Source organism: Ambystoma mexicanum, chromosome 13 (assembly GCF_040938575.1).
Source record: "Ambystoma mexicanum isolate Mex_15411 chromosome 13, UKY_AmexF1_1, whole genome shotgun sequence".
Lineage (NCBI taxonomy): Eukaryota > Metazoa > Chordata > Amphibia > Caudata > Ambystomatidae > Ambystoma > Ambystoma mexicanum.
In genome coordinates this window covers 167,134,230-167,154,654 of record NC_090938.1, presented here as the reverse complement: position 1 = coordinate 167,154,654, position 20,425 = coordinate 167,134,230, and the positions used below count along the sequence as shown (strand labels likewise).

The following is a 20,425-nucleotide window of genomic DNA, read 5'->3' as shown; positions in this document are numbered from 1 at the left end:
TGCTAACCTGTTCTTTCTTGTCTTTAAAGGTGTTGCTGAAGACTGGATTCAGGATGGTAAGCCTTTGCCTTTCAGATGCCGGAATGCTAACCTGTTCTTTCTTGTCTTTATAGGTGTTGCTGAAGACTGGATTCAGGATGGTAAGCCTTTTTCCTTAGGCCCAGGACCGGATGCAGAAGACACGATGAGCGTTCTGCTGCAGAGGTTGCAGAATAACGCAAAGCAAGATTCATCCACCGGGTGTGGTTTAAATAGCCTCCTGCAGTGCTTAGGTGTCTCCTTCCACAGCCACGCCTAAGTAAGAAAAGAGTTCCTGGTAAGAAAAGAGTTCCTGCCTTCCAGAAGAGTTCCAGTGTTCTGAATCTAGGGAGTGGCTCCAGCCCCACCCAACAGGAAAAGTAGTTCCAAACAGAAGAGGATGAGAGGCTCAACTGGCAGGCAAGTAAGCAGCATGGTCTGCTGAAGGTAAGTCCACCCAAGCATTATGAGCCCGGCGCTTCCAGCGCTGGGACTGGGCATATTTATGAGCCTGGTGCCACTGGCGCCAGGACTGGGTCCAAAAGGTCCCAATTGGGACTGGTTGGCACTCGGAACCTGGGTTATGGATCTGCTTCCAAGGGAGTTGGGAAAACCCTGACCTTTTGGAAGCAGAGATCATGACAACTTCATTGTGCAGACAGATGCTTCAAATGTAGGGATAGGTGCCCTACTCAATCAACTGGATGGGAAAGGGAGGGAGCACCCCGTTTGCTTCATCAGCCGCAAGCTGAAGGATCCTGAAACAAGGTGGGCAATAATCGAAAGAGAGTGCTTTGCTATCGTGTGGGCTCTGAAGAAGTTTAGACCGTACTTGTATGGTTCTACTTTTGTCATTCAGACTGACCACCAACCCTTGAGATGGTTAATGCAAATGAAAGGGGAAAACCCAAAACTATTGAGATGGTCGATCTGCCTGCAAGGGTTTGATTTCACCATTGAGCACAGGTCAGGGTGTCACCACCAAAAAGCTGATGGTCTCTCTAGGATGTATGTCATCGACTAGAGGTATGAGATTCATCCAGGAGTGGATTAAATCCTCCTGTCCCTTAGTGTGGGGGGGGCGAGTGTTAGGGAGAATTCTCTGTTTAGGCTGAATTTCCTAACCTAGTGAGTCCCCCAGCAGCTTTGCTGGATTTCTGGAGTTTGTTTTTTTCCATCCTGCCAAGAGTGAGACTCTTTTTCTCCCACTCTTGGACATGAATGTGTGTAATTCCTTTGAATGTCAATGTGTTCTATGGGCTATGGGGTCTTTTAATCCATAGGGTCTCATATGTTTTGCTATGTGTGTTACACTGCACCCTACGTGCCGTAACACGGGGGCATCCTAGCGGACCTCCATCATAGACTCCATACCCGGGGACTGACTACTGTCTCCCCGGGCATGTAAAGTCACCATTGGCTTTACTAGACCTAAATTTACTAACAGAACTAGTACAAACCTTCCTATTGTGGATGTACTAGTAGGGGTAATTCGATTACTCCTGGGTCTGTTGTTCGAGGGGGCACTGTCCCGTCCCCCCTCGTCGAGTTTTGGCTGGTGGCAGTGGAAACTACTTGTTATATTCGACCCTGAATATAACCCTATGGGATTCTTCCCATTGTTAGAGATTGATACTGTTTCTCGTTAATCTCTAACATACCTCTGGTCTACTTATCTTAAATAAGTCTATCGGATGGTATTTTCTGCCAGAACTCGACTTTTTAAAATGGCGTCTGTGTTCGTCTCTGTGACTCCTAAACCAAAGGTTGAGCCCTTTGTTCCACTTTTGGCTGGCCTCTGTACAGAGACCCTCCAAAGTGGTGCCATTCTGTCTGGGTTACCACAGGGGTGTGGGAGGGGGTTTAGGCACCCTGGACCGAGTTGCCTTGCCAACTCCGGTCGCACTCTGGTGTGATTGGCCCAAGTGGTGAGCCTCCCCGCTCACCACTTAGCATGTGTTGATTGACAGCTAGGCTGAATGAATGGGGGTTTTCTGCATAAAAGCAGGGCTTTTGGGACTGGATCTTCAGAAGTCGCCACAGGACCTAAGAATCCGACGAGGGTAAAGCTGAGCCGACCTGCAACGACGACACCTCCGGTGGAGCCCTGCTGAACCGACTCACCACTTCCCGACGACAGAGGAAATCTCCCTGCCGGAGAGTCTCTTCCCCTGACTGGTGGGAACAACCAGTCCCCTTTGCTTTTTCTTCGCCTCAGGACGCAGTGGTCGAATTGCCCGTGCAGAGCACCTCGGCAACCGGATAGCCACTACCCCTGTACTTTGACCAAAAGGTGGTGCCTTGTGACGGAGCACTCCGCGGCTGGTCTCTTCCCTGGTGGTGCAACGATCTTCAACTTTCCCTCGACGACGAGATCCTCTCTTCTCTTGGCAAAGACCGGACGTGCACCCACCACCAGGAACAACTGCCCCCGCCGGAGCTGTCTCTCCACAATCAAGGTACTGTGTCTGCCTGGCTTCCCTTGTTGCCGGATAGAGTGAGGTGTCTTAATCCTCGCCTCTCTATAGGGTCGCCTCCAAGCTTTCTCTGGCGTGTTTTTCTGAACTGGTTCAATCTGCCGATAACAATTTGCTACAAAGACTCGAACGCATTTCCACTAAGAGACTTTTTGGGACATATCGCCTTACCTCTCTCCGAGTGGGCCTGGCTCTGAACTTTATGATCTATTGTGGTTCTTGCCTTCTTGCCGTGCTTTTTCCCGTGAAGTATTGAACTGTGTTGATTTCGTAACCTGGTTATTTGTCTCTCCCGTCCTAACTAATATTAGAGTGCCATCTAGGTTGAGGCATACACCTCTGTCTGCAAATAAGTGATGCTGGTAGAACCTAGACTTGTCGAACTATTGTTAGGGGGATTGATTGTTTCTTCTTCGTAGAGTCATTGTGATTGAAGTGTTTGCCGTGAAAGTTCCATAGTGTTTTCCATAGATGTTCCGTTATAAATAAATACCTTAATATCTTTACACTGAAGCCTCGTTGCGTGTTTGCTTGTCTTACTGTGAATAATTGCCCTATTTTGTATACTCCACATACTGCTTAACTCTTCTTCAGAGAAGTCTGACTGCTCAGCCACATCTACCAAGTGAATCTGTGTGGTACAGACTGCTACCAAGTGGGTTTACTGCCAAACACTTGTTGTCCTAAATCTTTTGCAGTGGTCCCAGAGGGAACTGCACAGGTTTCCGCCTAACAAACGTTGCGCCGCAATTAACTGTTCATTGACAGTGGAACTGCCCTGCACTGTATGAAGGGAAGTGGGGTTGGAAAGAAGTAACTTGAAATTATGCCGAATGTTTGCGAAAGTGGAAGGTGAAGATGACCGTGTAGAACCGTGCTCATTCTCTTTGTTAAAATGATAGCTGTTGTTGAAGTGGAATGGCACAAAGAGGTGCAGTTTGACATTTGGACAGCTTAGGGCAACTTAACACTGATAATTTGCATCAGCTGAGTATGGAAACATACCTAAGCATTTTATATATATAGATAGGAAAAGTCACCATAAGCAAATATAATAATTTACTGCTGGCCAAGTTCGGTAAAAAACCTAGAGTATGGTTTATTGAAATGGTCTAACAATTTTTCAGAATTGGAACCTGGATAAGTCTATTACAAAGCCAATATCTTGCACTTTACAGATAGAACACCATACATTATTGAGCATATAAATGCAATTCCTGGCCAAATTTAGTAAAGATCTACTGGCAGTGTTCTGTTCCCTTTAGTTCTAGATTCATCAATCAGGTGATACAAATGTATGCATTCTATAGCTGTCCCCGGTTGAGGACGTTTTGGCAGAATGCAGTCATAAAATTGAAAATACAATAGATTCTATTATAACTGTATCTGATGTGAGATTACTTTAGCTGGGTTCTTTTTAGGGGTAGTCCCTTTCCAAAGCTGCTTCATTTCTGTGATTAGGTGCTCACGTCAATACGGATAAACATTAGCATAACAGGACCCACCTTTGCCACACACACACACACTCACAAACACACTGGCTTGTTTCTTTGAGTCAAGGTGTGCTATGTGTGTCTGAACAAGGGTCTGTTCATGAAGTAACAGCAACTGCAGCATCATCAAAATTAAGTGAAATGTTTTCAGTCAAAAGCACCTTATTAGACTGCAGCCGAACTATGTGACACAATATATAACCCTTCATGCATCTGTCATTAAATAAAATTGAATACAATACACATAAAACTGAATATGAAAAAATTTACAACACACTTACCCAGTATTATACAGCAAAAAGGTTATGTAAGAACACAAACAAGCTAAACCCCATGTTCACCGGCATGCCTCAGAAGAAAGATTGTACATTTTACTTTTGTCTGGCAGTGACCTTGAAAAAACATTAATATGTGAGGTGCTATCTAGTTAATGATATCAGCACTTGTAAATAACAAGGGAAATCACTAAACTGCACTGTTGGCCATTGTGGAATGAACAAAAAAGCACCAGGTCAGGCTTAGTCTAAATCAACTTTTAACTCAATATCAATACATTTCTAATCGATAGATAATCCTAACTATACTACCATCACCTGTGTGTGTGCCTTGCAAAATCAGGAGGCCAGGCCCCAGCACTGGTCTTGTCCTGAATGTCCTTTGTCACTCATGTTCCACAGGGTCAGCCAAGAAACAGATGGTCTTCCACCAAGTGACCCCATTTATCCAAAGAGGCAAACACTCTGCATCCGAATTTAGCCTGAGAGAAAACAACAGGAGTTTGTCATGGACCACTTAATTTCAACATCCACCCAAGTGCAGTTGTACCAGCTACCTGAATGGTCCTGTTTTTTTCTTTTTGGCATCCTTTGGAGATTGGAGTGTACCGAGAGGGGCAGAGCCTGAGAACCACAAAAAGCTCACTACGTGTTGTGTGAGCGAAGCATGGTGAAGCGCAGTTGTAGCAGTTGGTGTGGTAGGCATGGTCGATGAAGAAGGAACACTGGAGTGCAATGGACCAGCAACAACTTTAAGTGTGGTGAGAGTAAAAATCTTATTTGAGACCCTCAGGTAACCATCTTTCCCTGGACGAACTATGACATATAAGTCACGCAGTAACTTGCACACTGAGCTCAGTGAAGAACCAAACAAAACGTTGCCTGGGAGTCCTGCAGCTAACTCTTCCCTAGTGGTGTCCACGCCTGAGGTTTTGGGTGAATGGCAAGGAGGGGTGAAGGATAGTAAAAAAAAACGACAGACGTTTTCAATCCAATAGTGGTGGAAATCAATCAACTATACCCAAATAACAGGGAGGGAAAGCTCAAAGAGCCCCAAGAAATCTCAGACAAAGGTAACATTTAGGAGAGGGATGGATCGAAGGGTTCAGTTATGATGACCACTTAGAGGATAATGGTCCACTCAAGACCAACCTAGAATCCCTTGATGGTTTCATGAAAGAACAGGGTAACTATTCACTGAAGAAGCCAACAGCGCAAAAATTGGATGATCCGGTTTTATCTACTACCCCAACCTTGATTCCTTGAGGTACCTGACACAGGGTTTGAGTCCAAAAACACTTGTACCTTCTTCTTTAAGGGCACTTGATCTTGTTTTGAAGTTGCTAGTGAGACTATATGAGCAACTAGCAAGAGAGCATAGTGTGCAAGGTATTATGCTGACATCTATTAAACATCTCTGTAATCAAATGGTTTTAGTGCTGCAAAAGAACAAACAATTAGGTGATATCCACATGGTTCTGGATCAAAGTGGTATACAAGCTGTGTCACCTCTAAATATGAACTTTACAATTTATGCTTCCCGGAGTACAGTGGGAATTGCAAATATGGAGATAACAGACCCACATTGTTCTATATTGCACAAAAAAACAGCTAAGAACAAAGTAAAGTAATGGAGAAATGAATTTGGACCCACAAGACCCAGTGCTCCGTAAGAGGTGAAACATACCAACAAGGGGAAAAAGAAAAAGAAGCAAATTCACCAGTAGCAGCCAGAAAAATAAAAGAGGACAATGTGGAGTAAATTCAAGGCGTATGATCTCTAGCGCCCCTGATTGTAACCTCATAGAAACCATCAGAGGAACCTACGACTCCAAGTCTCTGACTCGAATGTAAGGAAAACATGAAAATCCAAACACAAAAACAAGAAAGGAAAAAAGGCAAAGAATAAAGATGTGAATAACCTGCAACTTCGGTAGAAGGAAAACAACCAGTGGAAACAAGCAGATCCAGTAAAGTCCATGCTGGATACCTCACATCATATTGATGAACCAATAAATATGTCCATTGGGAAAGACAATCTGAGGTCGCTAAATGAGAATGACAGTATCGTTCAAGAACTGGACCATGTGACCAAACAAATTCCAATAAACAAGTTATAGTCTACAGATTGCAAATTAAACAGAGACAAGGCCGGTCTAAACGACCCCCCATTGGACAATCGGTCATATGATCATACCTACTTCATTATGGAGGACACATTCAGAGATAAACAAAATTCTTTAAACCGATCTTAGTGCTGGACATTCTCCACATCATCGACATGTTGAGAACTATCATCTCGGGAGATATTGACTCGGGAGATATTGTTCCATGAACTCCCGCTGTTAAACAGCATAACATTGAAACTACACTCCAGGATCATTACTCAGTTAATATGGGAACATATTACGCTACTTAATATAAATGGGTATGTCCTACAGAGGATAATAACAAAGTGACCCAACAGGTGGGTATATGAGTGGTGCTGAGCTGGAGATCCCCAGGAAATAGTCCAGTTTGAAATGTGCATATCAAAAGAAAGGTGCAGAGTTATTACTCAGAAAACTGGCATTCAAAAACAAAGTCAAAGAGCCAGTAGATGTGAAAACTGGTCATAGTTGCCTGGTTCCTTGAAGCTCGGCCTAGGAACTTATCCTAGCCAGTCAGGAACATCTAATGCTCTATTATACTATTTTGGAAGGGTCCACAAAAGATTAATTACTGAAAAAAGTTATTAAAATTGTTGACTCCTCATGATATAATCGCACTTCAAGGGACATGGCTCATTTCGAGTGTCCACATTGATGGACTGCTACTTAGCACAAAAAGGGGGAGAGGGATGCCCTAAGGTTGGTTTACTATTGGCTGCTAGAAATAGGTTTCTCTTTATGAAAGGCATATTAGATGATTGGATTCAAGATGGTAAAATAGAATGTCGAGAAAAACATACATCAAGAAATTGTCTATTGTTCATTAACATGTATGTCCCCCAAACACAAGGCATGGACACAAGCTTAGAGTGGATCTCTCAAAAATTCTCGGAAATTAATTAAGTCTACATCCAGCATCCCACATCATTTGCTGTGGGGATCTGAATGCAAACTGTCCACCAAACTGGTGGTCTGATAGTATGATGGGCTCAGAGTGCGAGAACCTTACAAAGGAAACATAATGTAGAAGGTAATTAGTAGATAAACCTCTCTCCGCTCATTGGGGCTTGTTTATGTTAAACGGTTGTGCCCCAAATGATATTCTGGGTAAATTCACCAGAAGAGATGCAAGCTCGGAATCCACTTACGACTACTTCTTTGCATCTCATGATTTCCTGGCATGGATAAAGTCCCTGGAGATAAAATGCACACAGCACATTGACCATGCATTTCTAACTCTGAAAACCTATTTAACGTGGAACGAGTCCCAGCCAGAAAGATTAATAGGAGAGGCCTTTACCAACACCATGGGAATAAGGCCAAACTGGTTCTGCAAAAATATAACGGCTTTCAATCGGTTTTTGGAGCAAAGAATATCACTCTTAGTGGAATCCCTCTCTAACATCATTACATTGAATAATGTGGCTGGCCATTTTTAAAATATATTAAAGGAGTTGATAGCTGCTTTTGTTGTATACCACTGTAAGAATGCTAAAATCGGATTGGAGACCTATTCTAGCAGCACCGGGACCCTGTCTTAAACAAGCAAAAGGTGTTTAATAGGAAAGTAATTAGACAGAACTTAGTGAGAACATATTCCAACAATTGTTTTATCTAAACGAAAGTCATTTGTCCCGAAATAAAAAAAATGGTCGATTTTTGTATAAAATATTCAATAACAAAATGCAAGGATGGTAAAATGTATACTAACTAAAGACACCTGCCACATCTGGAGACTACTGAATGAAAATCCTGAGGACATTACAAAAACTCAGAATATGCTCATCGGAACAGGATTGATTTTGTAGCAGAAGAATTTGGCCCAACAAATTGCACTAAATTTGCAGAAAAAAGAAATTGCAGAAATGAGGAAATTAATATTACAATACATGAAATGGCTACCATCATGGGAAAGATGAAAAAATCAAGGGCCCCCAGCCCGATTGTTATACCCAACACAATATTAAAATCAAATCTGCTATGGTGGGCCAAGCTCTAAGGCAATAATCACTTCAGGCCGAATCGGTCAGCTTGGTAAGAGTCATATATCATTCCAATTTATAAAAAAGGGCTCGGGAATAGAACCAAGCTCCTATCGATTTATTAAACTTTAAATATAAATAGTATGTTTTTTCCTCTGTATTGTTCGGAAGGCTACAAAGATGGGCAGAGAAGGAGAATGTACTCTACAGGTTTCAATCAGGCATCAGAAGGGAATTTTCAACTGTACAAAATATCTTAACTCTGAAGCTTCTTTGCAGAACAGCACAGATGCCAAATAAACCCCCACTATTGTTAGCATACATAGGGTCTCATAACGAATGTGGCGGTACAGTGACAATGGCACCAGTAGTGCTACCTGCATCTTTGTTATCGTACTGCCACATTACGAGTTCTGCTCGCGGGTGTCGCTCTGCACGCCTGGTCAGACCAAGTGTGCAGAGCGGCACCCGCGAGCAGAACTTGTAATTGCAACGGCATCGTTGTCAACGGTGCCAGAGAAACCATGCTCCCCACCCCCATTCTGCCCTATGGGTCAGAATGGGGATCGGGAGCCCGCCCACACCGGCACCAGCGAATGGGCAGTTACCGGCCCATTCAACTCATAATAACCCAGTAATGGCCCATTTGCGGGCGCTGGTATCGAGTTCTGCGGTAGCTGTGCCCATAATACGGGCACGGATACCGCCAACCTCGTAATGAGGCCCATAGACTACTCCACAGCTATCGACAGCGTTTATTGAGAAGGTCTTTGGTGAAAATTAGAAACAAAGGCAGTAGACGCCCGATTGTCAAGATGCATAATCCAATTGCAGACCAACACACAGGTACAGGTTAGATTGGACCAGCAATGCCACTATATCAGAAAATTAAGCACTCAGAGAGGGTTGAGACAAAGATGCATTCCAGCACTATTTTTAAAAAAATGTTTACTTATATGATTTTGAGAACTACCTTCAAGAGATGAGGCTGATGTCCCCAAGATAGGTACAGAACACATAGAATGCATAGCCTACACGGATGACATAATTATCCTAGATCACACAGAAATAGGGTTTCAACAAGAACTGTATGCCCTGGGCCACTTTTCACCTTATAAAACATCTTATAGTTAATTTTACAAAAATGAAAATTAAGAAGTTTGGAAACAGTATTACCAAATGAAAGTATTTATGGGTCTGTTAATCAACTATCCTCAAAGTTGCAACAAAATAAAAAAATCTGCCAGTGGAGACCACCAAGGGGCACAGACAGATTGGAATGCTAGGCTACCGTCTCCCTTGTCCTGCAACACACAACTGGATAAAATTAGCATTGTTCACTAACAAAATGCTGTGAAATCAAAACAGCAGCAACCGAAAGGGACCCATTGGTGGCACACACAAAAATCATTGGTATCAGAGGATGGACCCCAGAGTTATCAGCCTTAACATATTTCATTCAGCCTGAGCATTGACAGACATTGCATGGACGCAGTGCGTGACCGAGGAGCATCGTCACGTGACAAGGGAGTTCCTCCATTACAGTTAACGATGGCCCTGGCAGATGTGAGTGGGGGCAGCTTCCCGAACAGCAATGCACTGGCTCCATGAAACAACCGAAAGCCCAGTGACTCCTGCGTTCAGAAATCAGCTCCAACATAGGGCTTGCAGGGCAGGGCAGGCCCAACACAACTCTGACTCATGATTCCAAGGCTTCCTAATGACTTGAAACAGCAAGGTCAGTGCTTCCCCACCCCAGCCATTAACATAAATAATACTCTCAGGCGGCTACATGGGCCATTGACATGGAACATTGACCAATATATGCTCCATTAACATTATTCATGGAGAATTAGTCATGAACATTACTCGTCTCCTTGACCTTCATAAAGTGCCCTCCCCCAAGATGATCAGCTCAACAGTGGACTATTGGCCCACACAGCACGCAACCCAATTGGTTAGGAAATATCCTTCAACATGAATGAAAACCTTCCCATTATAATAACAGCTACTTGAGGAACGATGCAAGTGCAGGCAGACAGCACATGCTAAACCCCAGCACGACCACGTTGCTAAACAGCTTTCTCAGAGTCCCATATAAGACCAAAGTGATTTAAATGGAGGACATTGTAACCACTGCAGGTGACTGCAAAGCAGGATCAACAAAGACTGACATACATCTGCTCTTAGAAGTGATTAGATCCATAAAGAGTGGCCTGTCTCAGAACTGAAAGGTGGTAGACCAGGTCAACGAAAAGCTGGAATCAATAAGATACACAAATTGTCAGCTGACCTGGTCGGGATGAATGCAGAAGTTCTCTTGCAAGATCTGTCAAAACAGGAGAGGGACCTTTCACTGAAGGTCGATGATCTTGAGAACCGAGAGAGGCAGTCCAATGTATGAAGAATGGGTCTAAAAGAACTACAGGGTGAATCCAATCTTTCCCTCAAACAACAAGTGAAGTCACTCAGAAATAGCCTTTTTGATACTCCCCTAGTCCGGAGATATCATTTGATAGAATTAATCGAGGAGGGGACCCACCTAACGGCGTCCGGTCTGTCGCTGCAAAATGACACTACTTTAAACAGAAGACAGACATAATTCTAAAAGCAAGAGAGAATGGGGAACTAACAATTGAGAACTCGCAAATCTGAATATACCAAGACCTCTCAGCGACGACGCTGATCAAGAGGAAATAGTGCCACCCACTGACTCAAAGGATACAAGCGAGAGACATGCGATATCGATGGGGATTCTCATTCGCACTGTCCTTTGAACATCGAGGCGAGGACTAGAGTCACCATGCAGGAAGAAGTGGAAAGGGGTCTTGAAGCAACTAACATCAGAAAATAGCATTTCAGAAGTAGAGGGCATAGACAATGCGTCGAGTACTAAAAATAAAAAAACAAATCCTTGCCCTAGAAGAGGCCGACCTGCAGGCACAAGAACGTTTTGTAGATTCAATAACCCATGATTCTCTGACTATGTCCCTATTTTTCACCATGGAAATCAGACCACTGCTTTACCAAGTTCTCTCAACGCTGTGAGAGTTGTGAAAGGTTGCACAACAACCCGGGTCTCGCGAGTGGTTGCTCACCAAATGCCAAGGCTGTTGTGTATACTCATTATAGTGATTGTTTAGATTTTCAACAATGTTATGGTTGTTGGGCAAAGGTCAAGGGGCCACAGTTGGCTGGCCCTTACATTTCTCTGAATATCCATAACTGGGAAAGTCACATTCCTATCCAAAAAGGCAGCGGAACGCAACAGAGTTTTGGGGAAATTGGGGTCCTGGTGGAAATCCATTATTATTTACATTTACTTGTGGAGTTTGTCATGTGGGGTAGTTAAATTGGAATATGTTACTTTCGTTAAAGATGAAAAAATTGGGATGCACTGTGATAATCAGATGGCAACTGGGTAACACTCACAGAGATTGTGCGATAACTTGACAATGCATCATAATGGTATTAGGGTTGGGTCCTTAAACATGAAGTCCTTTAATTCACCTCAGAAACACTGAATAATGATGCATACATTTAAGCACTCTGGTCTGGATATACTTTTCCTGCAGGAAACTAAATTTAAGACAGGGGACGTGTGTATGTCACGAGGGAAGGAACGGGTGGCAATGTGGTCCTCAGGCCTGTTGAAAAAAGAAGGAGTGGGTTTCTTGGTCAGGAAATCTCTTGGCCTCGAACTTTCACAAGTAAAAAGAGCGATGGAGGGAAGACTGCTGGTGATAAATGGCAACATTGGCCACACAGCTGTTACGCTTTGTTTTTTGTATGCTCCAAATTAACAGCTAATCTTGTGTTGTACCGAAGAACTGGCAACCCTCAGCACATCCAAAACAAGCCATCTTATTTGTGGAGGTGTCCTAAACCAAATAATAGATCCATTGAAGGACTGGTTATCCCTGAAAACCAGTGCCGTTCCTCTGGCCACTCAGGATGACGATGCACTGGAGATCCTTATGTGAGAACACTTTATACTAGACTCATGTAGAACCTCACATCTGCTAACTCAGGCATTCAATTTTTATTTCCTGACGCACAAAACATTCTCTAGAATTGATCATTTACTGTTAGATGCTGCCGAGGAAGTCATGATGACTGACATGGAAATCCAAGTTGTAAGGTGGTCAGACCAGGATATGTGCAGACTAACCTTAGAGATCAGACTCTGTGCACCACTCGATAGATGGTGGGTCTGTAACGACATATTACACAGGGATCTGAACTTCAGGGAAATCCACCAAAAAGAGATTAGAGAATTTTTCAAACACAGTGACACAGGTGACACTACACTTCACATAATTTTGGAAGCAACCAAGGCCACCTTCCGTGGTCTCTTGATATCTGATGGCTCCACAAAAAAAAGAGAGAGCACTGCATGATACCAAATTGAAGCAAATGATTAAGAGCAAATAAGGTGCATTGAAAGGAGATTGGAGAAGTAAAAAAGGAACTTGGGGAAATCTGGAAGAGGAAAGCAATTGCACAACTGCGTTATGTCAAACAAAAATATTATGAAAAGGGGTACAGAGCCCACACTATACCAGCTGCTTACCTTAGGGGACAATGAACGGAATGATTGGTTTATACAAGTAGGGATCAGGGGTGAATAATTCACAATAAACCCAAAGAAATCGCACTGTGCTTTGGCGAATACTATGCCCGTCTATATACAGCAGAATGCATTGGTACCAAGATAGAAACACAAAACTACCTGTAAAAGCTCACTCTCCCCAGACTAAGAGGAAAGAACAACACTTGAGTCTCCTGTAAATGATACAGACATTCTCAAAGCTATACTCTCCCTCCAGATCTTTACGTTCCTCTAGCTCCAACTCTCTGCGTATGAAGCAATTCACTAAACAGCGAGCTGGTGACCATTCTCTTTCCTCAGATGACTCCCGCCTTTAAAAACAGCCTCACCCTTCCTCTTCATCTTGAGCCGGATCTCCTCAAATTCTGGAAGCTTCTCAAGACTTTCTGTTTTACCTCCTCCCCCCTCCCTCCTTTGCTAAACTGCCACAGTTGCTGAGATTGGTGAGCTAGGTAGATTGATAGAAGCTTTTAAACATCTATATATCGAATGCCCTAGTGCGAGAGATGAGAGAAGCCAAATATGTGGGAGATTTGTTCACAATGAAGAGAGTATGGATCGGCGTGACTTTTAGGGTAAGATGTATGGGGGGGCAAGTAAGTACAAACTTATCAATTGTCACCTTCTGGCAAGAATGAATGAAGACATTGGGCCTCATTACATGTTTGCCTGTCTGGAAACGAGGGTGCCGGTAAGCTCAGCGGCACCCTTGTTTCCAAACAAGGAGACTGCCTGCTGGAGCCGCTGTGCCACAGTAGGCAGACCGGTCACAGAAGTGCCGGCACCATTAGCAAAGGTGCCGGTGCTTCCGAGTCCCCACTCCCATAGAGTCCCATAGAGCTGGCAGGTACAGTGGTCTCTTTGTAAGAGTCATCATCACTAAATAAGGAACCATCCCAGCTGGAATATGATAATACTTGATCCACGTCAGGTGTATCAGATAGATGGGTGCCAGTAGTGTTATTAAAGTTTGCAGAGGAACTGAGAGTTCCCTTTGCTTGCCCCAAAGAGTTTCTTATGAGGTCTAGGCACACATTAAGGAGGTAATGATTATTGTCAATGCTCTTTGATAATGCTTGGTCTTCCTCCGTAAATGGAGGACACATGGCTGTATCACTTGGTATTAACTTGGGTGGCACAGGCAAACTGGAATCCTCGGGTGCAGTCTGTGCTGGCGTCCCATAATAGTCAGTGATTTTATTTTGCGGGGGGCGTTTAGAGTTGGTTTCACTACCCATGCGGCTTTGCGCAACGGAGATGTTACCAGCGGAGAGCTAGGTCCACATTTCCCTGCGCGTGCAGAGGAGCTGCGCAGGGTCAGCTTCATGGCAGTATGTAATTGAACAGTTGAAAATAAGGCGTTTAGGGCAAAGTATTCACCAAATCTTCTAATAGCTGAGTGAGACGGACAACCATGGCTAACCAATCCTCACACCACTCTCTGCGTAACAATTATGCATTCAGAGTAATTCATGAAAGGGGGGCAGTGTGCAGTGCCTCTCTTGATTTGCTACAACGATAGTGTCTTCACTTTACAAGAGGTACTTTACAGTGCAGATTACCGCTATAACGTCAATCCAAAACCAAGGCTTTGCATGATGGTGTCCAGAAGTATGAACACGTCCTGCTGTAAATCAACGCTGCTGCTGGAAACTTCACAATGTGGGAACTAAAAACGTTAAACTTGTGCTATTCATAATAAATGTCCCCTCAAATGGCTCACCAATCGCTCACTGTTAGAATTCCGAAGCAAATAAAGGCACTCTTCTGACACATTTCATGTAGACTGTTGTCTGTTGCTTTAATATTTTGGTGTGTATGTGTAATTTGTTTAATAGATGTTTGTGCCATGTGCTTCCTTAATGCGCTGGTGCATCTAGGAAGTGTTTGTATTATTAAAATTATTATTATTATTATGATTATTATGATTATTATTATTATTGTTGTTATTATTATTATTATTATTATTATTATTATTATTATTAATTTAAATGTATATGGCTAATGTATCTAGCCTTTTGCATGAGTACACACATATATTAAAAAAACACATTGGGCAATCAATTTCACATTGAACTTATATACATAATAAAACAATCATTGCTCCTCCTTTATAACAAGGATAACACGGAAACATTGATCGGTATACTATGAGCAAAAACAATGATATACATTATGTTCTTATTTTGTATTTCAACTCGTCAACGGCTTTGGGAAAATTCGCTCCCAGATGTTAAAACGCAGCTGCACTTTATGTTTGTATTAAAGAAAACGGTCACATTTTGCATCACCCCACACTGACACCAACTACCTTGACACTGTATACACCACTAACGATTTCACCCCTCTGCATATACCTCTCAAACTCTAACCAAACACAACCACAAACCTATAACACAACAATCCGCACAAACTTCACTACACTGTAACAAAACAAACCACACATAGACTCGCACAACAGCACATAAGGACTATCGACCAGGAAACACCCCAAGCCCAGCCAACGGAATTCGGGGCTGAGGCTGCCAACAGCACATCACTGCTCTCTTGCACTTCTCCAGCTTACTCCCACTAAATCAACCCCCCTCCCTTTTTCAGAGCCGCCACAGCGCCAGGGGGCCACTCCGGTGGTGATAGTGTGCAGTAAAAATATCCTTTAACATTAACATTAACATCAGCAAAAGACATTTCAAAGGGTTAGGGAAACCGTATAGCCAGCCCCACACTCCACCTACCCATCCTTGCCAGTGTAGTGGAAGCAGATACAGGTGCCTTACTATTTCTATTGTTCAGAACTCTAGAGTGAGGAAACAGTGTTGTACATACATACCGGATGGACACTACTTTAAGAAAACATGACATCAATTACACTTGCCATCATTGTCCGAGGATAGATTGGCGATGGTCAACAGCACATTTCTGTGTGGAAGGACTCCTGGCCTGAAGCTGTTCACAAGTACAGTGAATACAAGATCTGGGAAGCGTCTTTCCAGAGCAATCAGAATGTTCCTTGCCACCCTCTGGTAGTCATTTACCAGAACCTGAATTGTGAAATCAAGAAAAAAGCATTAATGTGCTAACCGGGCTTGTAGGAGTGGAGAATCTTCACAAAGTGGTAGTCATGAAGGAAGCAGAAGGTGAACTTGCGCAAAGGGTCTAGCCGTATCCCCTTCTTTGGTTCATATGAAAGTACTGACATTTGTTTCCAATGCATGCCACACACATGACGAGAAACAGAAAGGAAACATACCACATTGATCAAACAAGCACGTTTTCTTGTGTATACCTACATTATCCGTTGTGATGCAATGCTGCAGATTGTGGTCATCTCGACCATCATTTGTCACACATTTCTCAATCTTTTAGTCCTTTCCAGTAATGTCAGTTACCACAATGGCACTTTACTTCAATTTCCTTTTCAATTAAATTTGAATTTCAGTGCATATAGGCTATACTACCGAAACGCTTCCACAGGCTCGGTATGCGTAGAAGAAAGAAGAAGCTGGATAGTAAGAGAACTAACATAACTATGTCGCTTAATGAAACAATAACGTTTTTACCCTCTTTCTATCTAAAGAGTAAACGATTAGAGATCTCCTCAATATCCAGGGGAACGCTATTCCAGAACTAAGCATTGATGACCGTACAGAATCTACCAATGGCTCTGTTTTCTGCGGAACCCGCGGACTGAAAGTGAACGTCAATGGGAAGAGCTAAGAGATCGAGGTAGACAGTACCATGCAAACCGTTACTGTGTCTATAGAGGGGCAGCACCATTAAGGGTCTTATGAATCATCGTTAATAGCTTATATTGGGTTCTAGAATGAATAGGGAGCCAATTAATCCTCTTCAGGAAAGGGGTCATATGACCCCACATGACCCTGTTTGTGACAATATGGGCAGCTACTTTTTGCAGAATTTCAAATGTTGAATAAGATATTTAGTATAGGATGCATATAAGCATTTGCAATAATATAATTTAGAGCCAACTACGGCCCTCGCTAGAGTAATGCAGACACAGTCTAATAGCAAAAGTCAGAGGATGTTGAGGAGCCGATTAAGCGGCTAACTTGTGGTACTGCCATGAATAGGATATGTCCCAAGATCATGCTAGCGGTCTTCCACTTATCATATTGTGGATTGAATAATTCAAAAGAGAGAGATCCATAGCCATCGGAAAATCTCTCATGGAATTTGAAGCTGCATAAATCCTTGCACATACAAACCGAAAAGACAAGGGTTGTGAGGTCAACATATGTGCAGAGAGGTAACCCTTATATACTGCAAATGCATTTGTGTTTAACAATTGTTGGGAAGCCTACTGCCATAAACCATAACACTAATTTTCTCATGATGTGCAATGTTTCTTCTTCCCACAATAAATCTACTCAGACACTGGCTACTAGTGTCAGCTCATTCTGTTTATTTGCAGTGCAAATAGTACACAGGAGGTTATGGGCTTAATTCACAGAGCATTTTCCAATGGGGTTTTGCCATTATAAAACGCTTCTGTGAATTATGCCCTATTTGTAGACAGTGGTATGAGGCTCAATGAGACTACCCATCAAAAGTTGAAGGTCAATTGCCCTTCTACATTTCATCGGTAGCCTCAGGGAACCCATACCTCTGTCTACACATAGACTCCTTTGTACATCTGCGGTGTCCGTCTCTGGTTCCGGAGAGACGAAACCAACTATGTCAGTATAACCAACTAGTAAGTAAATAGTTTGAATCTATATTCAGTGTATGCAGACAGGGCTCATGTGGGTATTCTGAAAACACAGTGATAATACAGTCCTGGAGCACCCTACATATGTGAATACCCTTCAAATTAAATTAATGTGTTGACTACTTGACCGAACCCCCTGGGGGCCCACAATGCTTTGTTTCAAAACAAAATATTTGGCAGTGGCCAGTGGTAAACAGATCACCACCTCCACATTCCCTCCTTCAAGATGGGATCTATATTTGTCCTAATGGCAAAATGGCACAATTTCTGGACTCCACTTGTCTCTGCTTATCGCTTTTTGCACATGCTGAATTAGGTATACACCTTCCATAATAGCGGTTAACCCCAGGAAGGCATGAAGATCGCTTGGTCTTGGGGGTGGGTGTTTCTTGGACGGCCTTCCCTTTTTCAGTTTGTGGTTGCATCAGGCCATTCCCGATGAAATGTTTGAGACAGTTCACTGCGGATTGTGCAGGATGACATTTTCGTGGATTGATCGTTAGGCCACATTTTCTCAGAGCACAGGTTATTTCATACAGATGATGAAGGAATTCGGCACAACTATCACTGTGAACCAGAATACTGTCTATTTTTAGTTGTGATTGGATCCCCTTTTGTACCTTGACGCTGGATTGGGCGATATCCCGTTTTCAATTGACAGTTTGGTAGGTATTTCTTCAAAAATATTCCACACCTTTTTTATGCTTTGAGAAGGTATTGGTTTTTATTGTGTCAGTTGTTTACACACGTTCATTGGTTGTCCATTAGACGCTGAAATGTGGTTGGGGCTCCATGAAGATCGAAAGGTAAGACCTTGAATTGAAACAGGCCTTGTCATTTTTAAAGGATGCTTTTTCTCAGTCAGGTGGGGATTCAAGGGGGCCTGCCAATGACCCTTGGTTAGATCTAGGTTTGATATGTACGTAGCCAACCCCAACTTACTGATCAAATCATCCATTTTTGGCATTGGGTAATTATGAAATACAGAGATTGAATTTAGCTTTCTGAAGTCAATGCAGAAAATGCAGGACTGATCTGGTTTTGCAACTAAAACAATAGGAGAGGACCAAGGACTCTCATAGGGCTTGATTATAACTTCCTTGAACATCTCTTTTTCAATTATTTTCTTGCTGTCTTCAGGGATTCAATAGGGCTTTAAATGAATGGTTTTCATGTCAGGGCTCTAACATAATGAAAACATTTAGCAACCATGCCTGGTTGTTATGAAAACACCTCAGGAAACTGGGCCAGTAAGTCATTAGTGTCTGTCGGTTGGGAGGGTGACAGATATGGGGAAACAAATGTATTTTCCCTATCAGAGTCAGTAAGGAGAGCGGCCAAAGTAATGGTGGTAATCTCGCTATGGTCTATTTTCCATTCTTTGAGCAAGTTGACATGAAAGACTTGCGTCTTCTGTTATCTATCCGATTAGGATATGCGATAGTTCAGAGGGCTTATTTTTCTTCTTTAAATGGAACATACCACTTGGAAATCATCTTGTTTTCCAACGTGGGTAGTAGAGCCAAGACTGAGTGTCCAACTGAGAAGGTCCTAGGTTTGTACGGTACACTTATTTTAGGCAGCCTGTTGTTTTTTTGCTTGTCCCAGATTTCTTTTCCAATTTCTCTCACTGCTGCCATATGGGATTTTTTTTTCTGTGCGATTTGAGAGATTGATAAAAGGGCTTCCTCTCTTTTCTCCGAACATTCTTTTAGCATATCTAACACATCTCGGTGCTCCCTCCCATAGAGAAGTTCGAATGGGAAATATCCCAGGGAAGCTTGTGTCGTCTTCCTGTTTGTGAATAATGCCCAGGTTGTGATCCCATTGCATTCTTCCCGCTGGTTTCCACCAATTTGTGCAGCATTCTTTTTAATGTTTGATTGAAACGTTCTACTAACCCGTCGGTCTGGGCATGGTATACCAACTTTCTTGGGCTTTTAATATTAAGCATTTATTTTACTTTTTGCATCAAATGAGACATAAAGGTGGTACCATGGTCCGTAAGAATCTCCTACTCTCAAAAGTAAGGTAGTAGATGCTTTAATATCTGTTGCATAGTGTTGTTAAGCAGTAATAATGAGAGGCATAGACCATGATTACTGGGATAAAGCGATTTCAGGTTTTTATGGGCCAACTTTGTCCATCGCTATTCTTGAAACCAGGATATCAATGATGGGTAATGATTGCAATGCTGCGCCCGGAACTGGAGTGGTTACTGTTTTCTGACAGGACTCACAAGGCAGCACAACATTCTTTACATCAGCAAATACTCCTTGCCAATAGAATTTGGGGTGATTTGACTTTGGGTATTCACCACTCCTTGATGGGCTGCTATCAGATGGGAGTGTGCTAACTCTAAGATGATTCGCCTATGGCTTTGGGGGACCACAAGTTGCGTTTGACATACCCCCACTGTAGTCATTTCACCCCGATATAGTGGCCGCTTTTTCAAGAAAAGTAAGGACTAGCCTGACTACGTGCAGCTTCTTCTGTGGTTACCCTACTAAAGGCTTCCATGAGGATGGGTTGTTCCTCTGAGCGAATACTAGATTGGTTATGGGAGCAACCTCTTCTAACTATGCAGGTGTATTCTCTATCTCTTGGGAAGATCGGCTTCTACAAATCCTTTGGATCCCCTATGCGTTTCTTTTATTGCTATCTTTTGGGGTACTGGGAACAATTTTGT

At 42.9% G+C, this 20,425-nt stretch overlaps 1 protein-coding gene across 2 annotated transcripts in view; it reads right to left on the bottom strand.

Annotated features, from left to right (window-relative positions):
- Positions 1 to 20,425, bottom strand: part of LOC138520101 (maestro heat-like repeat-containing protein family member 1) — a 758,658-nt gene that overhangs the window by 425,456 nt on the left and 312,777 nt on the right. For both annotated transcript variants that reach the window (XM_069632611.1, XM_069632612.1), the window contains exon 6: positions 15,883 to 16,048. In XM_069632611.1, coding sequence (XP_069488712.1) covers positions 15,883 to 16,048 — 166 coding nt within the window. The remainder of the gene's footprint in view (positions 1 to 15,882; positions 16,049 to 20,425) is intronic.